Source organism: Haematobia irritans, chromosome 4 (genome assembly GCF_050003625.1).
Source record: "Haematobia irritans isolate KBUSLIRL chromosome 4, ASM5000362v1, whole genome shotgun sequence".
Lineage (NCBI taxonomy): Eukaryota > Metazoa > Arthropoda > Insecta > Diptera > Muscidae > Haematobia > Haematobia irritans.
The window spans coordinates 196,370,520-196,387,041 of record NC_134400.1 but is presented as its reverse complement, the minus strand read 5'-3'; the positions used below and the strand labels follow the sequence as shown (position 1 = coordinate 196,387,041).

Here is a 16,522-nt window from a genome sequence, read left to right as displayed (position 1 = left end):
GTTATTGATGTAGGTCGGATGGTATTACAAATGCGCCATATCGGTCCACTTTTACGTATAGCCCCCCTATAAACGGACCCCCAAATTGGGCTTGCGAGGCCTCTAAGAGAAGCAAATTTCATCCGATTCGGCTAAAATTTGGTACATGATGTTAGTATATGGTCTGTAACAACCATGCAAAAAATGGTTCACATCGGTCCATAATTATATATAGCCCCCATATAAACCGATCCCACGATTTGGCATGCGGAGCCTCTAAAAGAAGCAAATTTCATCCGATCCGGCTGAAATTTGGTGTTAGTATATGGTCTCCAACAACCATGCAAAAATTGGTCCACATCGGTCCATAATTATATATAGCCCCCATAAAAAACAGATCCCCCGATTTGGCTTGCAGAGCCTCTACGAGAAACAATTTTCATCCGATCCGGCTGAAATTTGGTACATGGTGTTAGTATATGGTCTCTAACAACCACGCAAAAATTGGTCTATATCGGTTTATAATTATATATAGCCCCCACATAAACAGATCCCCCGATTTGGCTTGCGGAGCCTCTAAGAGAAGCAAATTTCATCCGATCCGGCTGAAATTTGGTACATGGTGTTAGTATATGGTCTCTAACAACCATGCTAAAATTGGTTCACATCGGTCCATAATTATATATAGCTCCCATATAAACCGATCCCCCGATTTGACTTGCGGAGCCTCTAAGAGAAGCAAATTTCATCCGATCCGGCTGAAATTTGGTACATGGTGTTAGTATATGGTCTCCAACAACCATGCAAAAATTGGTCCATATCGGTCCATAATTACATATAGCCCCCATATAAACCGATCCCCAGATTTGACCTCCGGAGCCTCTTGGAAGACCAAAATTTATCTGATTCAGTTGAAATTTGGTACGTGATGTTAATATATGGCCTCAAACACCCGTGAAAAAATTGGTCGATATCGGTCCATAATTATATATAGGCCCCGTAAAAACCGATCCCCAGATTTGACCTCCGGAGCACCTTGGAAGAGCAAAATTTGGTACGTGATGATCCCCAGATTTGACCTCCGGTGCCTTTAGGAGAAGCAAAATTTATCCGATCTGGTTGAAATTTGATACGTGGTGGTAGTATATGATATTTAACAACCATGTGAGTTGAAATTTGTGGATGACAGTCTTTCGTAGAAGTTTTTACGCAATCCATGGTGGAGGGTACATAAGATTCGGCCTGGCTGAACTTACGGCCGTATATACTTGTTTGGGTTTGGTTTTTCTTGAAACATCCCTATCGTTGACTGCTTCTTACTTTCGGGCTCACGGATTATCGACTCTCAGTAATGCTGGGGACATTTCTGAGTGTTTCCGAGCTTCTCTAAGTGATTTCGCTACAATATGAAACGTCGTTCGGATTTGGCTGTAAAAGAGGTATCTTGTCATTGAACTAAACATAGAATCGGACAGAGCTCATTGATAAGATATAAGTTCACTATTTGTGATTTCACAATGAAGTGAATAGGCTAAGTTAGCCTGAAATAATGAGCTGCACCTACACCTTACATAGTCTCATCAAAATCGTCACTTCTGAAACGCACAAACCCACGTCGAAACCCAAAAAGCACACTCCAAGTAAGCTTCTTAGAGTAATCGATACAACTCAGCTGTACTTTGGGCGCTACATCTAAATCTGAATCGATCTAGACCAAAAACGACTCTCTAAATCTGAATCGATTTGATCACAACACAAATTCTGATCCTTGTTCCAAAACTGAAATAAATCTGAGTCAAATTCTGGTCTGTGTGGCCATATAAGGCGAGAGAGATATATATGGGATCTATAGTGAAATCTCTCAGAAGTGGGAACCCACATTTGGGAGATGTCCACTAATGAAAGGTTAATTCTGATGTGATAATATAACAAACGTCTCACGAAAATTGCCCAATTTTGAGAGGTGTCCGCTTTTCAGAGTGCCCAAGTTTGAGGCTTCTCTGTATATCTAAGTATGAACATATTTCTACCAAAATCAGTAGGGATCCATCCAAACCTGTACAATCCGATTGGTTTAAAATTGCCATTTAGACATTAACTATCAAAGTGCGTTCTCCGACAAACGGACATCGGCAAACCTACTCAGGGCGAGGCCTGGGCATTATTGCCAAAGATACCATGTGCCTATCTCGTCTCCTTCTGGGTGTTGTAAAATCGAATGCACTAAATTATATTACCTTGTTCTTCAGAGTGGTGCAGACTATAAATATGGCGTGTAGTAAAATTCCATACGAATGGTTTTTTTTTTTTCACAGATAAAATTTTTAATTTAAAATATTTAATATTTAACTCTCTTATGATAAGTACAAATTGCCTAATTGTGGCTATCGATTCTCCCCTGGCTCACTGGGGTAGATATTGTATTTCTCACATACTCTTTCAATTATGATTTATTACAACAATAATTGCATTCTCTTTCATATCTAATTGATGATAAGCGTGGGGGGGCTTTTTGTAAGCAACCGTTATCGATTACTTATCTATTAAAACAGTTATAGTTGTTATCGTTATTAGGGATGCCAGTTAGTGGTTCAAGATTTTTATAGCGTACACTACAATCAGGGTAGGGATTTAATAACTTTCATATATTTAAAGTTTCTGTCGCCAGCCACATTAATTAGGTAAATATTGAACTACTCAGGCACTTCGTTGAGAGACATGCGGCAGTCTATGGAGTATTGTCGGATGATAATGTTTTCATATTCCTCTTACCTTCTTGTGCTAACTCCTACACCCTCAAAAAAAAATCGCTTCTCTAACTATGTTCCAAACATATTTTGCAGGAAGCACATATATTATTGGATACTGCCGAAACATTAATATGTTTGTTTTATGTGAACATATTATATGTTTGGAAGCATTTTGAGTCCAAAAATAGTATATGCTTTTCTGTCATACAAATATGCTGTTTTTTTCAAATGTCTATTTTCTTGGTTCCGAATGTCTATTCTCTTTATTCCGAATACTCAATCTACTATTCAAATTAAATAATATTTAGACTTAAGCATACCAAATTTTTGGCCATATTATAAAACAGTTTTCCGAAACAACATACAAGCGGTTTCACAGAAATTGCTCTCGTTTCATTCTCTCGCTGTGTTATGTTGATATCTTTTTATTCAACCCTCCCGGTTTCCATCTCTATTTCTTTCTCTATACTAACTCTCTCTCTCTCTGTCGCTCTCTGAATAAAGTATCACAACATATATATGTTTATTCGAAATTTGTAAATTTATATATGTTTACATTCACGCATATTATTTTTATGAAACATTCATGCCCCAAACAATATATATTCTAACATATTAATATATGTGTCCCAAACATTTTGTGTTAGTTTAGGAACATTACATGTTTGCATTTAAATATATTGTGTTTAAAAATTGTGCCTGAAACACATTTTGTTTATATCGGAACATATGAAAAACATATTTTTCTAACAGTGTATGCTTTATAGTTGCCTTACTTTTTAATTCTCTGAGAGAGATAATTGTACTAACGTTCCTTCTTTGACACTTTGAATATTGAATTGCTCAGCCATTTCATTGAGATTCTTGTGGCATTCTATACAGTATTGCAGTATTGTGGCTTCATATTTCCCCCGAATGTGTAAAGTATTTTCTTGTTGTGTTAACTCCCATGATTTATAGTTTTCTTGTTTTTTTTTAACCCTTTCACTACCGAAATAAACCTAATGTTAAAAACTTTAATTTTTCTCTTATTTTTACTTATAGTAACAGCATGTAGAACAAAAATTGTGATTTTGAGGACTTACCACAATTACTTCTCGTGCTACATGAGTTTATTCTCCGCAAACTTGATTCTTGAATTGTGACCAAATTTTCTTATGAAAATAAGCTCTATTTGGTCTATAATATATTTCGAAGTGTAAGCAAAAAACAAAAAAAGAATCCGAAAAAATACCAGCTATAGTTTTTGTATGAACGTCCATTTGCTGGAGACATACAGTAGAAAAATGGTCTCAAAATTTCGTATTTTTCGTTTATTGTTAAAGAAGTTTATAAAAATGCATTTTAGTGCTCGCCAATATGGAAAATATTTATAGCTGATTTAAATTAAAACATCTACTTTAAAATAACACCGAGAAATAAATCGCAACTAAAAGGGACAATAGAGTTTGGAGTCGTTTCCGAATGTCCTCCTGAGTGGACATCAGTAGTGAAAGGGTTAATTCCCTGAATTCCATAGAAAGCAATTGCTCAACCATCTCATTAAGAGATTTGCAGAAGTACACTCCGATTTTTAGGTGAGAGATTTCGAGTCCTATGTATTGATTATTGTGCTAGCGTCCTCGATTTGTAGTTATTGGATGTGACCATACATTCCAATTTTGCCAAAATTTGAAAAAATTTGCAAAATTTTTATTTGTAAATGCAATTCTGTCAAAATTTTCTATAAAAATCAAATTATGGCCAAATTTCCTATTGAAATAAAATTTTGAGGAAATTTCCTATTGAAATAAAATTTTGAAAAAATTGTCTATAGAAATAAAATCTTGACAAAATTTTCTATAGAAAAAAAATGTTGACAACATTTTCTATAGAAATAAAATTTCGACAAAATTTTCTATAGAAAATAAAATTTTGACAATATTTTCTATAGAAATAAAATGTTGTCAACATTTTCTATAGAAATAAAATTTCGACAAAATTTTCTATAGAAAATAAAATTTTGACAAAATTTTCCATTAAATTAAATTTTGACAAAATTTTCTATAGAAATAAAATTTTGACAAAATTTTCTATAGAAATAAAATGTTGACAACATTTTCTATAGAAATAAAATATTGACAAAATTTTCTATACAAATATAATTTTGAAAAATTTTCTGTAGAAATAACATATTAACAAAATTTTCTATAGAAATAAAATTTTGACAACATTTTCTATTACATTAAGTTTTGACAAAATTTTCTATTAAATTAAATTTTAACAAAATTCCCTATTGAAATAAAATTTTGACAAAATATACTATTGAAATAAAATTTTGACAAAATTTTCTATTGAAATAACATTTTGACAAAATTATCTATTGAAATAAAATCTTGACAAAGTTTTCTATAGAAATAAAATTTTGACAGAATTTTCTATAGAAATATAATTTTGACAAAATTTTCTATAGAAATAAAATTTTGAAAAAATTTTCTATAAAAATAGAATGTTGACAAGATTTTCTATAGAAATAAAATTTTGACAAAATTTACTATAGAAATAAAATTTTGACAAAATTGTCTATAGAAATAACATTTTGATAAAATTTTCTATAGAAATAACATTTTGATAAAATTTTCTATAGAAATAAAATTTTGACAACATTTTCTATTGAAATAAAATCTTGACAAAATTTTCTATAGAAATAAAGTTTTGACAAAATGTTCTATAGAAATAAAATGTTGACAAAATTTTCTATAGCAAACAAAATTTTGACAAAATTTTCTATAGAAATAAAATTTTGACAAAATTTTCTATAGAAATAAAATTTTGACAAAATTTTCTATAGAAATAAAATTTTGACAAAATTTTCTATAGAAATAAAATTTTGACTAAATTTTCTATAGAAATAAAATTTTGACTAAATTTTCTATAGAAATAAAATTTTGACAAAATTTTCTATTAAAAGAAAATTTTGACATAATTTTCTATAGAAATAAAATTTTGACAAAATTTTCTATAGAAATAAAATTTTGACAAAAGTTTCTATTGAAATAAAATTTTGACAAAATTTTCTATAGAAATAAAATTTTGACAAAGTTTTCTATAGAAATAAAATTTTGACAAAATTTTCTATTAAAAGAAAATTTTGACAAAATTTTCTATAGAAATAAAATTTTGACAAAATTTTCTATAGAAATAAAATTTTGACAAAATTTTCTATAGCAAACAAAATTTTGACAAAATTTTCAATAGAAATAAAATTTTGACAAAATTTTCTATAGAAATAAAATTTTGACAAAATTTTCTATAGAAATAAAATGTTGACAACATTTTCTATAGAAATAAAATATTGACAAAATTTTCTATACAAATATAATTTTGAAAAATTTTCTGTAGAAATAACATATTAACAAAATTTTCTATAGAAATAAAATTTTGACAACATTTTCTATTACATTAAATTTTGACAAAATTTTCTATTAAATTAAATTTTAACAAAATTCCCTATTGAAATAAAATTTTGACAAAATATACTATTGAAATAAAATTTTGACAAAATTTTCTATTGAAATAAAATTTTGACAAAATTATCTATTGAAATAAAATCTTGACAAAGTTTTCTATAGAAATAAAATTTTGACAGAATTTTCTATAGAAATAAAATTTTGACAAAATTTTCTATAGAAATAAAATTTTGAAAAAATTTTCTATAAAAATAGAATGTTGACAAAATTTTCTATAGAAATAAAATTTTGACAAAATTTACTATAGAAATAAAATTTTGACAAAATTTTCTATAGAAATAAAATTTTGACAAAATTTTCTATAGAAATAACATTTTGATAAAATTTTCTATAGAAATAAAATTTTGACAACATTTTCTATTGAAATAAAATCTTGACAAAATTTTCTATAGAAATAAAGTTTTGACAAAATTTTCTATAGAAATAAAATGTTGACAAAATTTTCTATAGCAAACAAAATTGTGACAAAATTTTCTATAGAAATAAAATTTTGACAAAATTTTCTATAGAAATAAAATTTTGACAAAATTTTCTATAGAAATAAAATTTTGACAAAATTTTCTATAGAAATAAAATTTTGACTAAATTTTCTATAGAAATAAAATTTTGACAAAATTTTCTATTAAAAGAAAATTTTGACATAGTTTTCTATAGAAATAAAATTTTGACAAAATTTTCTATAGAAATAAAATTTTGACAAAAGTTTCTATTGAAATAAAATTTTCTATAGAAATAAAATTTTGACAAAGTTTTCTATAGAAATAAAATTTTGACATTTTCTATTAAAAGAAAATTTTGACATAATTTTCTATAGAAATAAAATTTTGACAAAATTTTCTATAGAAATAAAATTTTGAAAAAATTTTCTATAGAAATAAAATTTTGACAAAATTTTCTATAGCAAACAAAATTTTGACAAAATTTTCAATAGAAATAAAATTTTGACAAAATTTTCTATAGAAATAAAATTTTGACAAAATTTTCTATAGAAATAAAATTTTTACAAACTTTTCTATTAAAGCAAAATTTTGACATAATTTTCTATAGAAATAAAATTTTGACAAAATTTTCTATTGAAATAAAATTTTGACAAAATTTTCTATAGAAATAAAATTTTGACAAAATTTTCTATAGCAAACAAAATTTTGACAAAATTTTCTATAGAAGTAAAATGTTGACAACATATTCCATAGAAATAAAGTGTTGACAACATTTTCTATAGAAGTAAAATTTTGACAAAATTTTCTATGAAAATAAAATTTTGAGAAAATTTTCTATACAAATCAGATTTTGACAAAATTTTCTATTGAATTAAATTTTGACAAAATTTCCTATAGAAATAAAATGTTGACAAAATTTTCTATAGAAATAAAATGTTGACAAAATTTTTATAGAAATAAAATTTTGACAAAATTTTCTTTAGAAATAAAATTTTGACAAAATTTTCTATAGAAATAAAATTTTGACAACATTTTCTTTAGACATAAAATTTTGACAAAATTTTCTATAGAAATAAAATTTTTTCTTACTTTTACAATTAATTATTCTTCGAGCCTTACGGACAAAGTAGATCAAGGGATTTGATCAATAGAACCATTGAAAATAAAACGCCGGTTACTAATGGTTCTATTGGTTCGATAATGGTTCTATTGATCAAATTCATTGATCTACTTTGGCCGTAAAGCTCGAAGAATAATTAATTGTACAATTAAGATATCATGCATTTTTTTAGAAATAAAATTTTGGAAAAAATCAAATTATGGCCAAGTTTCCTATTGAAATAAAATTGTGAGAAAGTTTCTATAGAAATAAAATTTTGAGAAAATTTCCTATTGAAATAAAATTTTGAGAAAATTTCCTATTGAAATAAAATTGTGAGAAAATTTTCTATAGAAATAAAATTTCGACAAAATTTTCTATAGAAAATAAAATTGTGACAAAATTTCCTATTGAAATAAAATTTTTACAAAATTTTCTATAGAAATAAAATTTTGACAACATTTTCTATAGAAATAAAATTTTGACAAAATTTTCTATTGAAATAAAATTTTGACAAAATTTTCTATAAAAATAAAATTTTGACAACATTTTCTATAGGAATAAAATTTTGACAAAATTTTCTATTGAAATAAAAGTTTGACAAAATTTTCTATTGAAATAAAATTTTGACAAAAACTTGTTTAAACATTGTTAAATTCCAATAATAAAATGAAGTATGTATGAGAAAAAAGAAGAAAAAGACTTCTGACTTTTGTATATCCCAAATATATGTTTGACAATTCCATGAACTGACATCCCTATTACCATGCAATTCCTACATTTTGTTTATATATTTTTCTTTGCTGTTGTTGTTTTATTTGTAAATTTATAGACCTTTTTTGTGCATAGCCCACTAACCTAGAATAATTCTTGTTGTTATTGTTGTAGTAATAGTAGTTATTGTTGTTGTTGTTGTTCTTATTTCATTGATAACAAATCACTTAGTTGCTTTTCCCCCCATTGTTCAACTGAAGAGTTAGGCTAACAGCAACGAGCGAACTCAGTGTAAATTTGGCTAGAATGCCTTTGCTATCCATTTATCAGTGGTAGTCATAATTGAGATTTTGTAATGAAATGTTCGAGTGTTATTACATTGCGATATCTTCCCATAACCGCTGCAAATACCGCCACCACCCCAACACCCAGCTCCACTCCCATAAAACAGACAAACAATGGCGTTATCATGGACACGAGTTATTTGGAAACGCATTTTGAATATCGGTAGCTATCCTTGGGTGGAATCTCTTTGGATTTTTGCCAAAGGACTTGGCCTTTAGTTCCTCGTTTTTATGTGAAAGATTTGAAATATGTGAAATGTGTATTGATTTTTCTCCTTTCCTTTTTATTTCAGTGTCTGCGAAAAGGCTCACAAAAGTCCCGATTGGTCAAGACGTGTACGAGACAAACGTCTACATCATCAGCGTAAATCGAAAAGTTTCATTGAAGATGGTAAGTTGAACTTAATTATAACTAAAAAATAATACCATTCACTGAAACGAAATTTGAGATAAACTAAATTCCTTTGAATGACAGTTTCGTTAAGGAGCGAACAGTTAAGAATTTAAGGCAAACGATTGCGAGTTTGTTTTCAGCTTGATCTGGTTGCCTTTAACGAATTTTTCTTACCATTAAAAGGGATCTTTAGTTATTAAAGACATTTCGTTTCAAGGAAAAATATATATTATATTTGTGTGACCTTATAAGTGTTCCATAAATAATCGTGAATAACAAAATAGTGAAAAACTCTTGTATTCAAAATTCTCTAAAATTTATTCGACGGTATAGAGTATAGATATTCTTAATCAAATTGAAGGTCTAAGACAAGAAATATATTTTCACAAAATTTTATTTCTAGAGAAAAATTTGTCAAAATTGTATTTTTATACAAAATTTTGTCTAAATTTTATTTCTATAGAAAATTTTCTCAAAATTTTGTCAACAATGTTTTTTCTGTAGCAAATTTTTGCCACAATTTTATTTCTATAAAAAAATGTTCTCAAATTTTATTTCTATAGAAATTTTTTTTCTATAGAAAGTTTTGTCAAAATTTTATTTCTATAGAAAATTTTGTCAAAATTTTATTTCTATAGCAAATTTTGCTAAAATATTATTTCTATATAAAATTTTGCTAAAATTTTATTGCTACGGAAAATTTTCGAAAATTTTATTTCTATAGAAATTTTTTCCAAAATTTTATTTTTATTGATTTTTTTTAATTTTATTTCTGTAGAAAATTTTGTCAAAATTTTATTTCTAGAGAAAATTTTCGCAAAATTTTATTTCTATAGATAATTTTCTCAAAATTTTATTTCTACAGAAAATATTCGCAAAATTTTATTTCTACAGAAAATTTTCTCAAAATTTTTTTTCTATAGAAATTTTTGTCAAAATTTTATCTCTAGAGAAAAATTTGTCAAAATTTTATCTCTAGAGAAAAATTTGTCAAAATTTTATCTCTATAAAAAAATTTTCTCAAAATTTTATTTCTATAGAAAATTTTCTCAAAATTTTATTTCTAGAGAAAAATTTGTCAAAATTTTATCTCTAGAGAAATTTTTGCAAGATTTTATTTCTATAGAAATTGTTATCAAAAATTTATTTCTATAGAAAATTTTCTCAAAATTTGATTTATATAGAAAATTTTGTCAAAATTTTATTTTTATAGAAAATTTTGTCAAATTTTTATTTCTATAGAAAATTTTCTCAAAAATGTTGTTTCTAAAAAAAAAACAAGTAAGTAAAGTAGAAAGTCGGGCGGGGTCGACTATATCATACCCTAAATCACCCCTACTGAAGTAGTAAACATAAGCATTTGTGGGATAACATTGGTATAGGTTTGAGCGATAAACCGCATTTCCATATTTAAGGACAAATTTTTCTAAATTGGGTGCTACATATATATGGGAGCTATATCTAAATCTGAACCTATTTGAATGATATTTTGCAGGTCTGGTAGATATCTCAGAAGGTTACTGTGTGCCACATTTGAGTAAGATCGGTTAATAAATAAGGCTATTAAGACCAAATTTTCGAAAAATCGGGCGATACATATATATGGGAGCTATTGCTAAACTGGACCGATTTCGGTCAATTTTTGTACTTTAAAAAATTAGTTTTGGCCAACTTTGAGTAAGATCGGTTGATAAATAAGGGACCGATGGCCAAATTTGGGAAAATCAGGCGATACATATATATGGGAGCTATATCTAAATTTGATCCGATTTTTTCCAAATTCAATAGCGTTCGTTCTTGTACCAAAAAACGCCACATACCAAATTTCATCAAAATCGGTCAATAATTGCGACCAGAATCCTGCGGACAACAAATACATGGACGGACGGACGATCGGTATATATTTTATGGAGTCTAAAATCAATATTTCTGGTAGGTACATTTTTTGGCAAATCAAAGTTATTATACCCTGACCACTATGTGGTTTAGGGTATAAAAATTATTTCTGTAGAAAATTTTGTTAAAACTTTATTTTTATAGAAAATTTTGTCAACATTTTATTTATATAGAATATTTTGTCAAATATTTATTTCTACAGAAAATGTTGTCAAAATTTTATTTCTATAGAAAATTTTGTCAAATATTTATTTCTATAGAAAATTTTGTCAAATATTTATTTCTATAGAAAATTTTGTCAAATTTGTACTTCTAAAAACATGTTGTTAAAAATAGTTTCTGTAGAAAATTTTGTCAACATTTTATTTCTATAAAAAGTTTTGTCAATATTTTATTTCTATAGAAATTTTTTAAAAATTTTTGTTTCTACAGACAATTTTATCAAAATTTTATTTTTATAGAAAATTTTGTCAAAATTTTATTTTTATAGAAAATTTTGTTAAAATTTTATTTTTATAGAAAATTTTGTCAAAATTTTATTTCTATAGAAAACTTTTTTCCAAATTTTATTTCTATAGAAAATTTTGTCAAAATTGAATTTCTATAGAAAATTTTGTCAAAATTTTATTTCTATAGAAAATTTTGTTAAAATTTTATTTCTATAGAACATTTTGTCAAAATTTTATTTCTATAGAAAATTTTGTCAAAATTTTATTTCTATAGAAAAATTTGTCAAACTTTTATTTTTATAGAAAATTTTGTCAACATTTTATTTTTATAGAAAATTTTGTTAAAATTTTATTTCTATAGAAAATTTTGTCAACATTTTATTTCTATAGAAAATTTTGTCAAAATTTTATTACTGTAGAAAATTTAGTTAAGATTTTACTTCGATTCTACAAATCTACCAAACAGTAAAAAAAACTACCATTTATTAGAGAATTTTGTCAAAATTTTATTTCTATAGAAAAATTTGTCAAAATTTTATTTCTAGAGAAATATTTGTCAAAATGTTATTTCTATAGAAAATTTTTTCAATATTTTATTTCTATTGTAAATTTTGTCAAAATTTCAATTCTATAGATAATTTAGTTAAGATTTTATTTCTATTGTACAAATCTACCAAACAGTAAAAAAAACAACCATTTATTAGAGAATTTTGTCAAAATTTCAATTCCATAGAAAATTTTGTCAAAATTTTATTTCTATAGAAAATGTCAAAATTTTTTTCTACAGAAAATTTTATCAAAATTTTATTTTTATAGAAAATTTTGTCTCAATTTAATTTCTATAGATTTGTTTTTTTTTTCAATATTTTATTTCTTTAGACAATTTTCACAAAATTTTCTCTCTACAGAAAATTTTGTCAAAATGTATCTCTATAGAAAATTTTGTCCAAAATTTTATTTCTATACAAAATGTGGTCAAATATTTTCAAAAATTTTATTTCTACAGATTTTTTTCAAAAAAATTTTTTTATTGATTTTTTTTTAATTTTATTTCTGTAGAAAATGTTGTCAAAATTTTATTTCTATCGAAAATTTTGCCAAAATTTTATTCCTATAGAAAATTTTGTCAACATTTTATTTTTATAGAAAATTTTGTCAAACTTTTATTTTTGTAGAAAATTTTGTCAAAATTTTATTTTTATAGAAAATTTTGTCAAAATTTTATTTTTACAGAAAATTTTGCCAAAATTTAATTTTTATAGAAAATTTTATCAATATTTTATTTCTATAGATAATTTTGTCAAAATTTTATTTCTATAGAAAAATTTGTCAAAATTTTATTTCTAGAGAAAAATTTGTCAAAATGTTATTTCTATAGAAAATTTTGTTAAAATTTTATTTCTTTTGAAAATTTTGTCAAAATGTCAATTCTATAGATAATTTAGTTAAGATTTTATTTCTATTGTACAAATAGAACGTAAAAAACAAGCATTTATTAGAGAATTTTGTCACAATTTCAATTCTATAGAAAGTTTTGTCAAAATTTTTTTTCTATAGAAAATTTTGTCAAAATTTTTTTTCTATTGAAAATTTTGTCAAAATTTTATTTTTATAGAAAATTTTGTCTCAATTTCATTTCTATAGATTAGTTTTTTTTTTTGTTTTTGACTATTTTATTTCTCAAGATAATTTTCACAAAATTTTATCTCTACAGAAAATTTTGCCAAAATTTATCTCTATAGAAAATTTTGCCAAAATTTATGTTTATAGAAAATGTCCAAAATTTTATTTCTATAGAAAATTTTGCCCAAAATTTTAATTCTACAGAAAATTTTGTCCAAAATTTTATTTCTATTGAGAACTTTTTTCCAAATTTTATTTCTATAGAAATTTTTGTCCAAAATTTTATTTCTATACAAAATTTTGTCCAAATTTTATTTCTATAGAAAAATTTGCCAAAATTTTATTTGTAGAGAAAAATTTGTCAAAATTTTATTTCTATACAAAAATTTGTCTACATTTTATTTCGATAGAAAATGTTGTCAAAATTTTATTTCTATAGAAAATTTTGTCAACATTTTATTTCTATAGAAAATGTTGTCAAAATTTTATTTCTATAGAGCATTTTGTCAAATTTTTACTTCTGAAAACATGTTGTAAAGAATTGTTTCTGTAGAAAATGTTGTCAAAATTTTATTTCTATAGAAAGTTTTGTCAATATTTTAATTCTATAGAAAATTTTTTCAAAATTTTGTTTCTACAGACAAGTTTATCAAAATTTTATTTCTATAGAAAATTTTGTCAAAATATTATTTCTATGAAAAATTTTGTCAAAATTTTATTTCTATAGAAAATTTTGCCAAAATTAATTTTTATAGAAAATTTTGTCCAAAATTTTATTTCTATAGAAAAATTTTATTTCCAAAATTTTAATTCTTTAGAAAATTTTTTCAAAATTTGATTTCTGTAGAAAAGTTTGTCCAAAATGTTATTTCTATACAAAATTTTGTCAAAAATTTTTTTCTATAGAAAATTTTGTCCAAAATTTTAATTCTACAGAAAATTTTCTCCAAAATTTTATCTCTATTGAAAACTTGTTTCCAAATTTTATTTCTATAGAAAATTTTGTCCAAAATTTTATTTCTATACTAAATGTGATCAAATATTTATTTCTATAGAAAACTTTTTTCCAAATTTTATTTCTATAGAAAATTTTGTCAAAATTTTATTTCTATACAAAATTTTGTCAAAATTTTATTTCTATAGAAAATCTTGTCAAAATTTTATGTCTATACAAAATATGGTCGAATATTTATTTTTATAGAAAATTTTGTCAAAATTTTATTTTTATAGAAAATGTTGCCAAAATTTTATTTCTATAGATAATTTTGTCAAAATTTTATTTCTAGAGAAAAATTTGTCAAAATTTTATTTCTAGAGAAAAATTTGTCAAAATTTTATTTCTATACAAAAATTTGTCTACATTTTATTTCGATAGAAAATTTTGTCAAAATTTTATTTCGATAAAAAATTTTATTTCTATAGAAAATTTTGTAAAATACCTCTTACTTGGACAGGGATATTCTGCAAAATCTGCCAAAGCATCAATAATTCTACCAATCTACCAAATAGTAAAATCGTGGTGATATCTCCGACACTGTTCAATGTCTACATATCCGGCGAGTAATAGAAACTTTGGTGCTTTTTACTGCCAGGTTGGTTCTTTCCACAATGCCCCAGGTGCAAAAGGCCAACGTATTGAGATCTGGAAATTTTGATATCAATACGTTGATTTTATTCCCAGCCATCTAGATGGCACCATTTTTAACCGATCAACCTTAAATGTTCACCAATGTGGTATCACAATGGACGGAATAGTCTAAGTGAGTCTGATACATCGGGCTGCCACCTAACCTAACCTTAAATGTTCCAAGAGAAAATGGACACAATTTTAACTGCTGCTTTGCTTATGTTTGCGCCTGAAAATATGCACTGTGAATATTTTCAATTATACCAACCCATTAGTAATTTAACCATTGACGAAGCGAGGGGAGAAGGTAAGTGGGCCTCTCCTTCAACTAGCAAACAACAGAGTATATCAGGGTTGTTGATAAAGTTTTTGTGCACTTTTGTATACTATTTTTGAACAAAACTAAGTACCGTTGTACTCCCTCGAAACATTTTAGTACCTTTTTCAACCATCTTTAAGTTTATCAGTGAAAATATGAGCTCTAGTCAAAATTAGTCATCATTAAATCATGACAAGCTGTATGGGAAGCGGACATGCTAACCAGTTTATCATGTCGGATATCTTTCATAAGCAAACAAGGGAAAGAACTTCACTAAAATGAAAGCAGTACCATTTGGCTTCAAAAAGTTCTGATTCCGAACAATTTCAAGTATGCTTTTTATCATTCTTGGAAAACATGCTTTTTATTGCAAAATCACTCTCTTCATTTCAATATAAATTCCAATAGACCTTTAAGGACTATTTATATGGGCTTATGTGACTTCATGGAAAGAAAAAATTTGGACGCTTTTCTCATATAGTTTGCCTAGATCGTTTATAACGAACATTTTGTTTGAATGATAATAAGACAATCTCGCCATAACTTGGCGACATCGACCTTTACAGAAATTATCTTTATTAGTCGATAAAGCAGTTCTTATTAATTTCACATCGCTAAAATTTTCACATCGGTAAAGTAACATAATTGTAAACATTAAAAAAAAAATCATTTATTGAATTTGCACTAATATATGTAAGTGTTGACACATTTTATGTATAGATTCATAAGCAGCTCTTAAGGCAAAATAAGGACATTCCGTCATGTACTTCTGCTACAGACTTCCACCAAAAATTTCTTTTGATTGCCAAAAAAAATGTATCCATGAATTTCCTTTGGGAAAACAAGAGCAAAATTCAAATACTATGTATTATACAAATGAACATTGAAACCTAGTTTTTGCGTTCAAACACTTTTATTGTACCTAAGAATTCTTATCAAAACTCAAAATAATCGCAATTTGTTTGTTACTAAAATTGATAACTTAAAAATCATTGTCAATTACTTTTCTAACCCCATTTAAGCCTGGTTGCAGCTCTAGCGGAATTTTCTTTAGCATATCAATAATAGAGTTTTCCAGGAGTCATATAATGTTTTAATAGAAGTAAAATCGAAATAATCGATAACAACAACTCACATAATTTTCGTTAAGAAATTGGTCTTATATTCCTTGTGAATAAAGAAAAATTTGCTAGGGTTACTTACTGGGCTTTAACCGAAACGTAACACACATCCATGTTGAGTTCCAACATTTTCCCTTTATTTTTTATCAAATCAAAATCTTTTGACTAATTTTCAGATCCAATTTATTGGGAAGTGGAGTAATTTTTTTTATCGAAAATGCATTTCTCATAGTGTTAAGTTAAAGTGAGTATTGAAAT

At 25.8% G+C, this 16,522-nt stretch overlaps 1 protein-coding gene across 4 annotated transcripts in view; it reads left to right on the top strand.

Annotated features, from left to right (window-relative positions):
• Exn (Ephexin) overlaps positions 1 to 16,522 on the top strand; it is a 204,063-nt gene that overhangs the window by 131,841 nt on the left and 55,700 nt on the right. For 3 of the 4 annotated variants that reach the window (XM_075307890.1, XM_075307892.1, XM_075307891.1), the window contains one exon: positions 9,129 to 9,226. In XM_075307890.1, the coding sequence (XP_075164005.1) occupies positions 9,129 to 9,226 (98 nt within the window). Of the gene's footprint in view, positions 1 to 8,819; positions 8,999 to 9,128; positions 9,227 to 16,522 lie in introns of those variants that run through there. The other variant, XM_075307895.1, reaches the window with a different exon arrangement.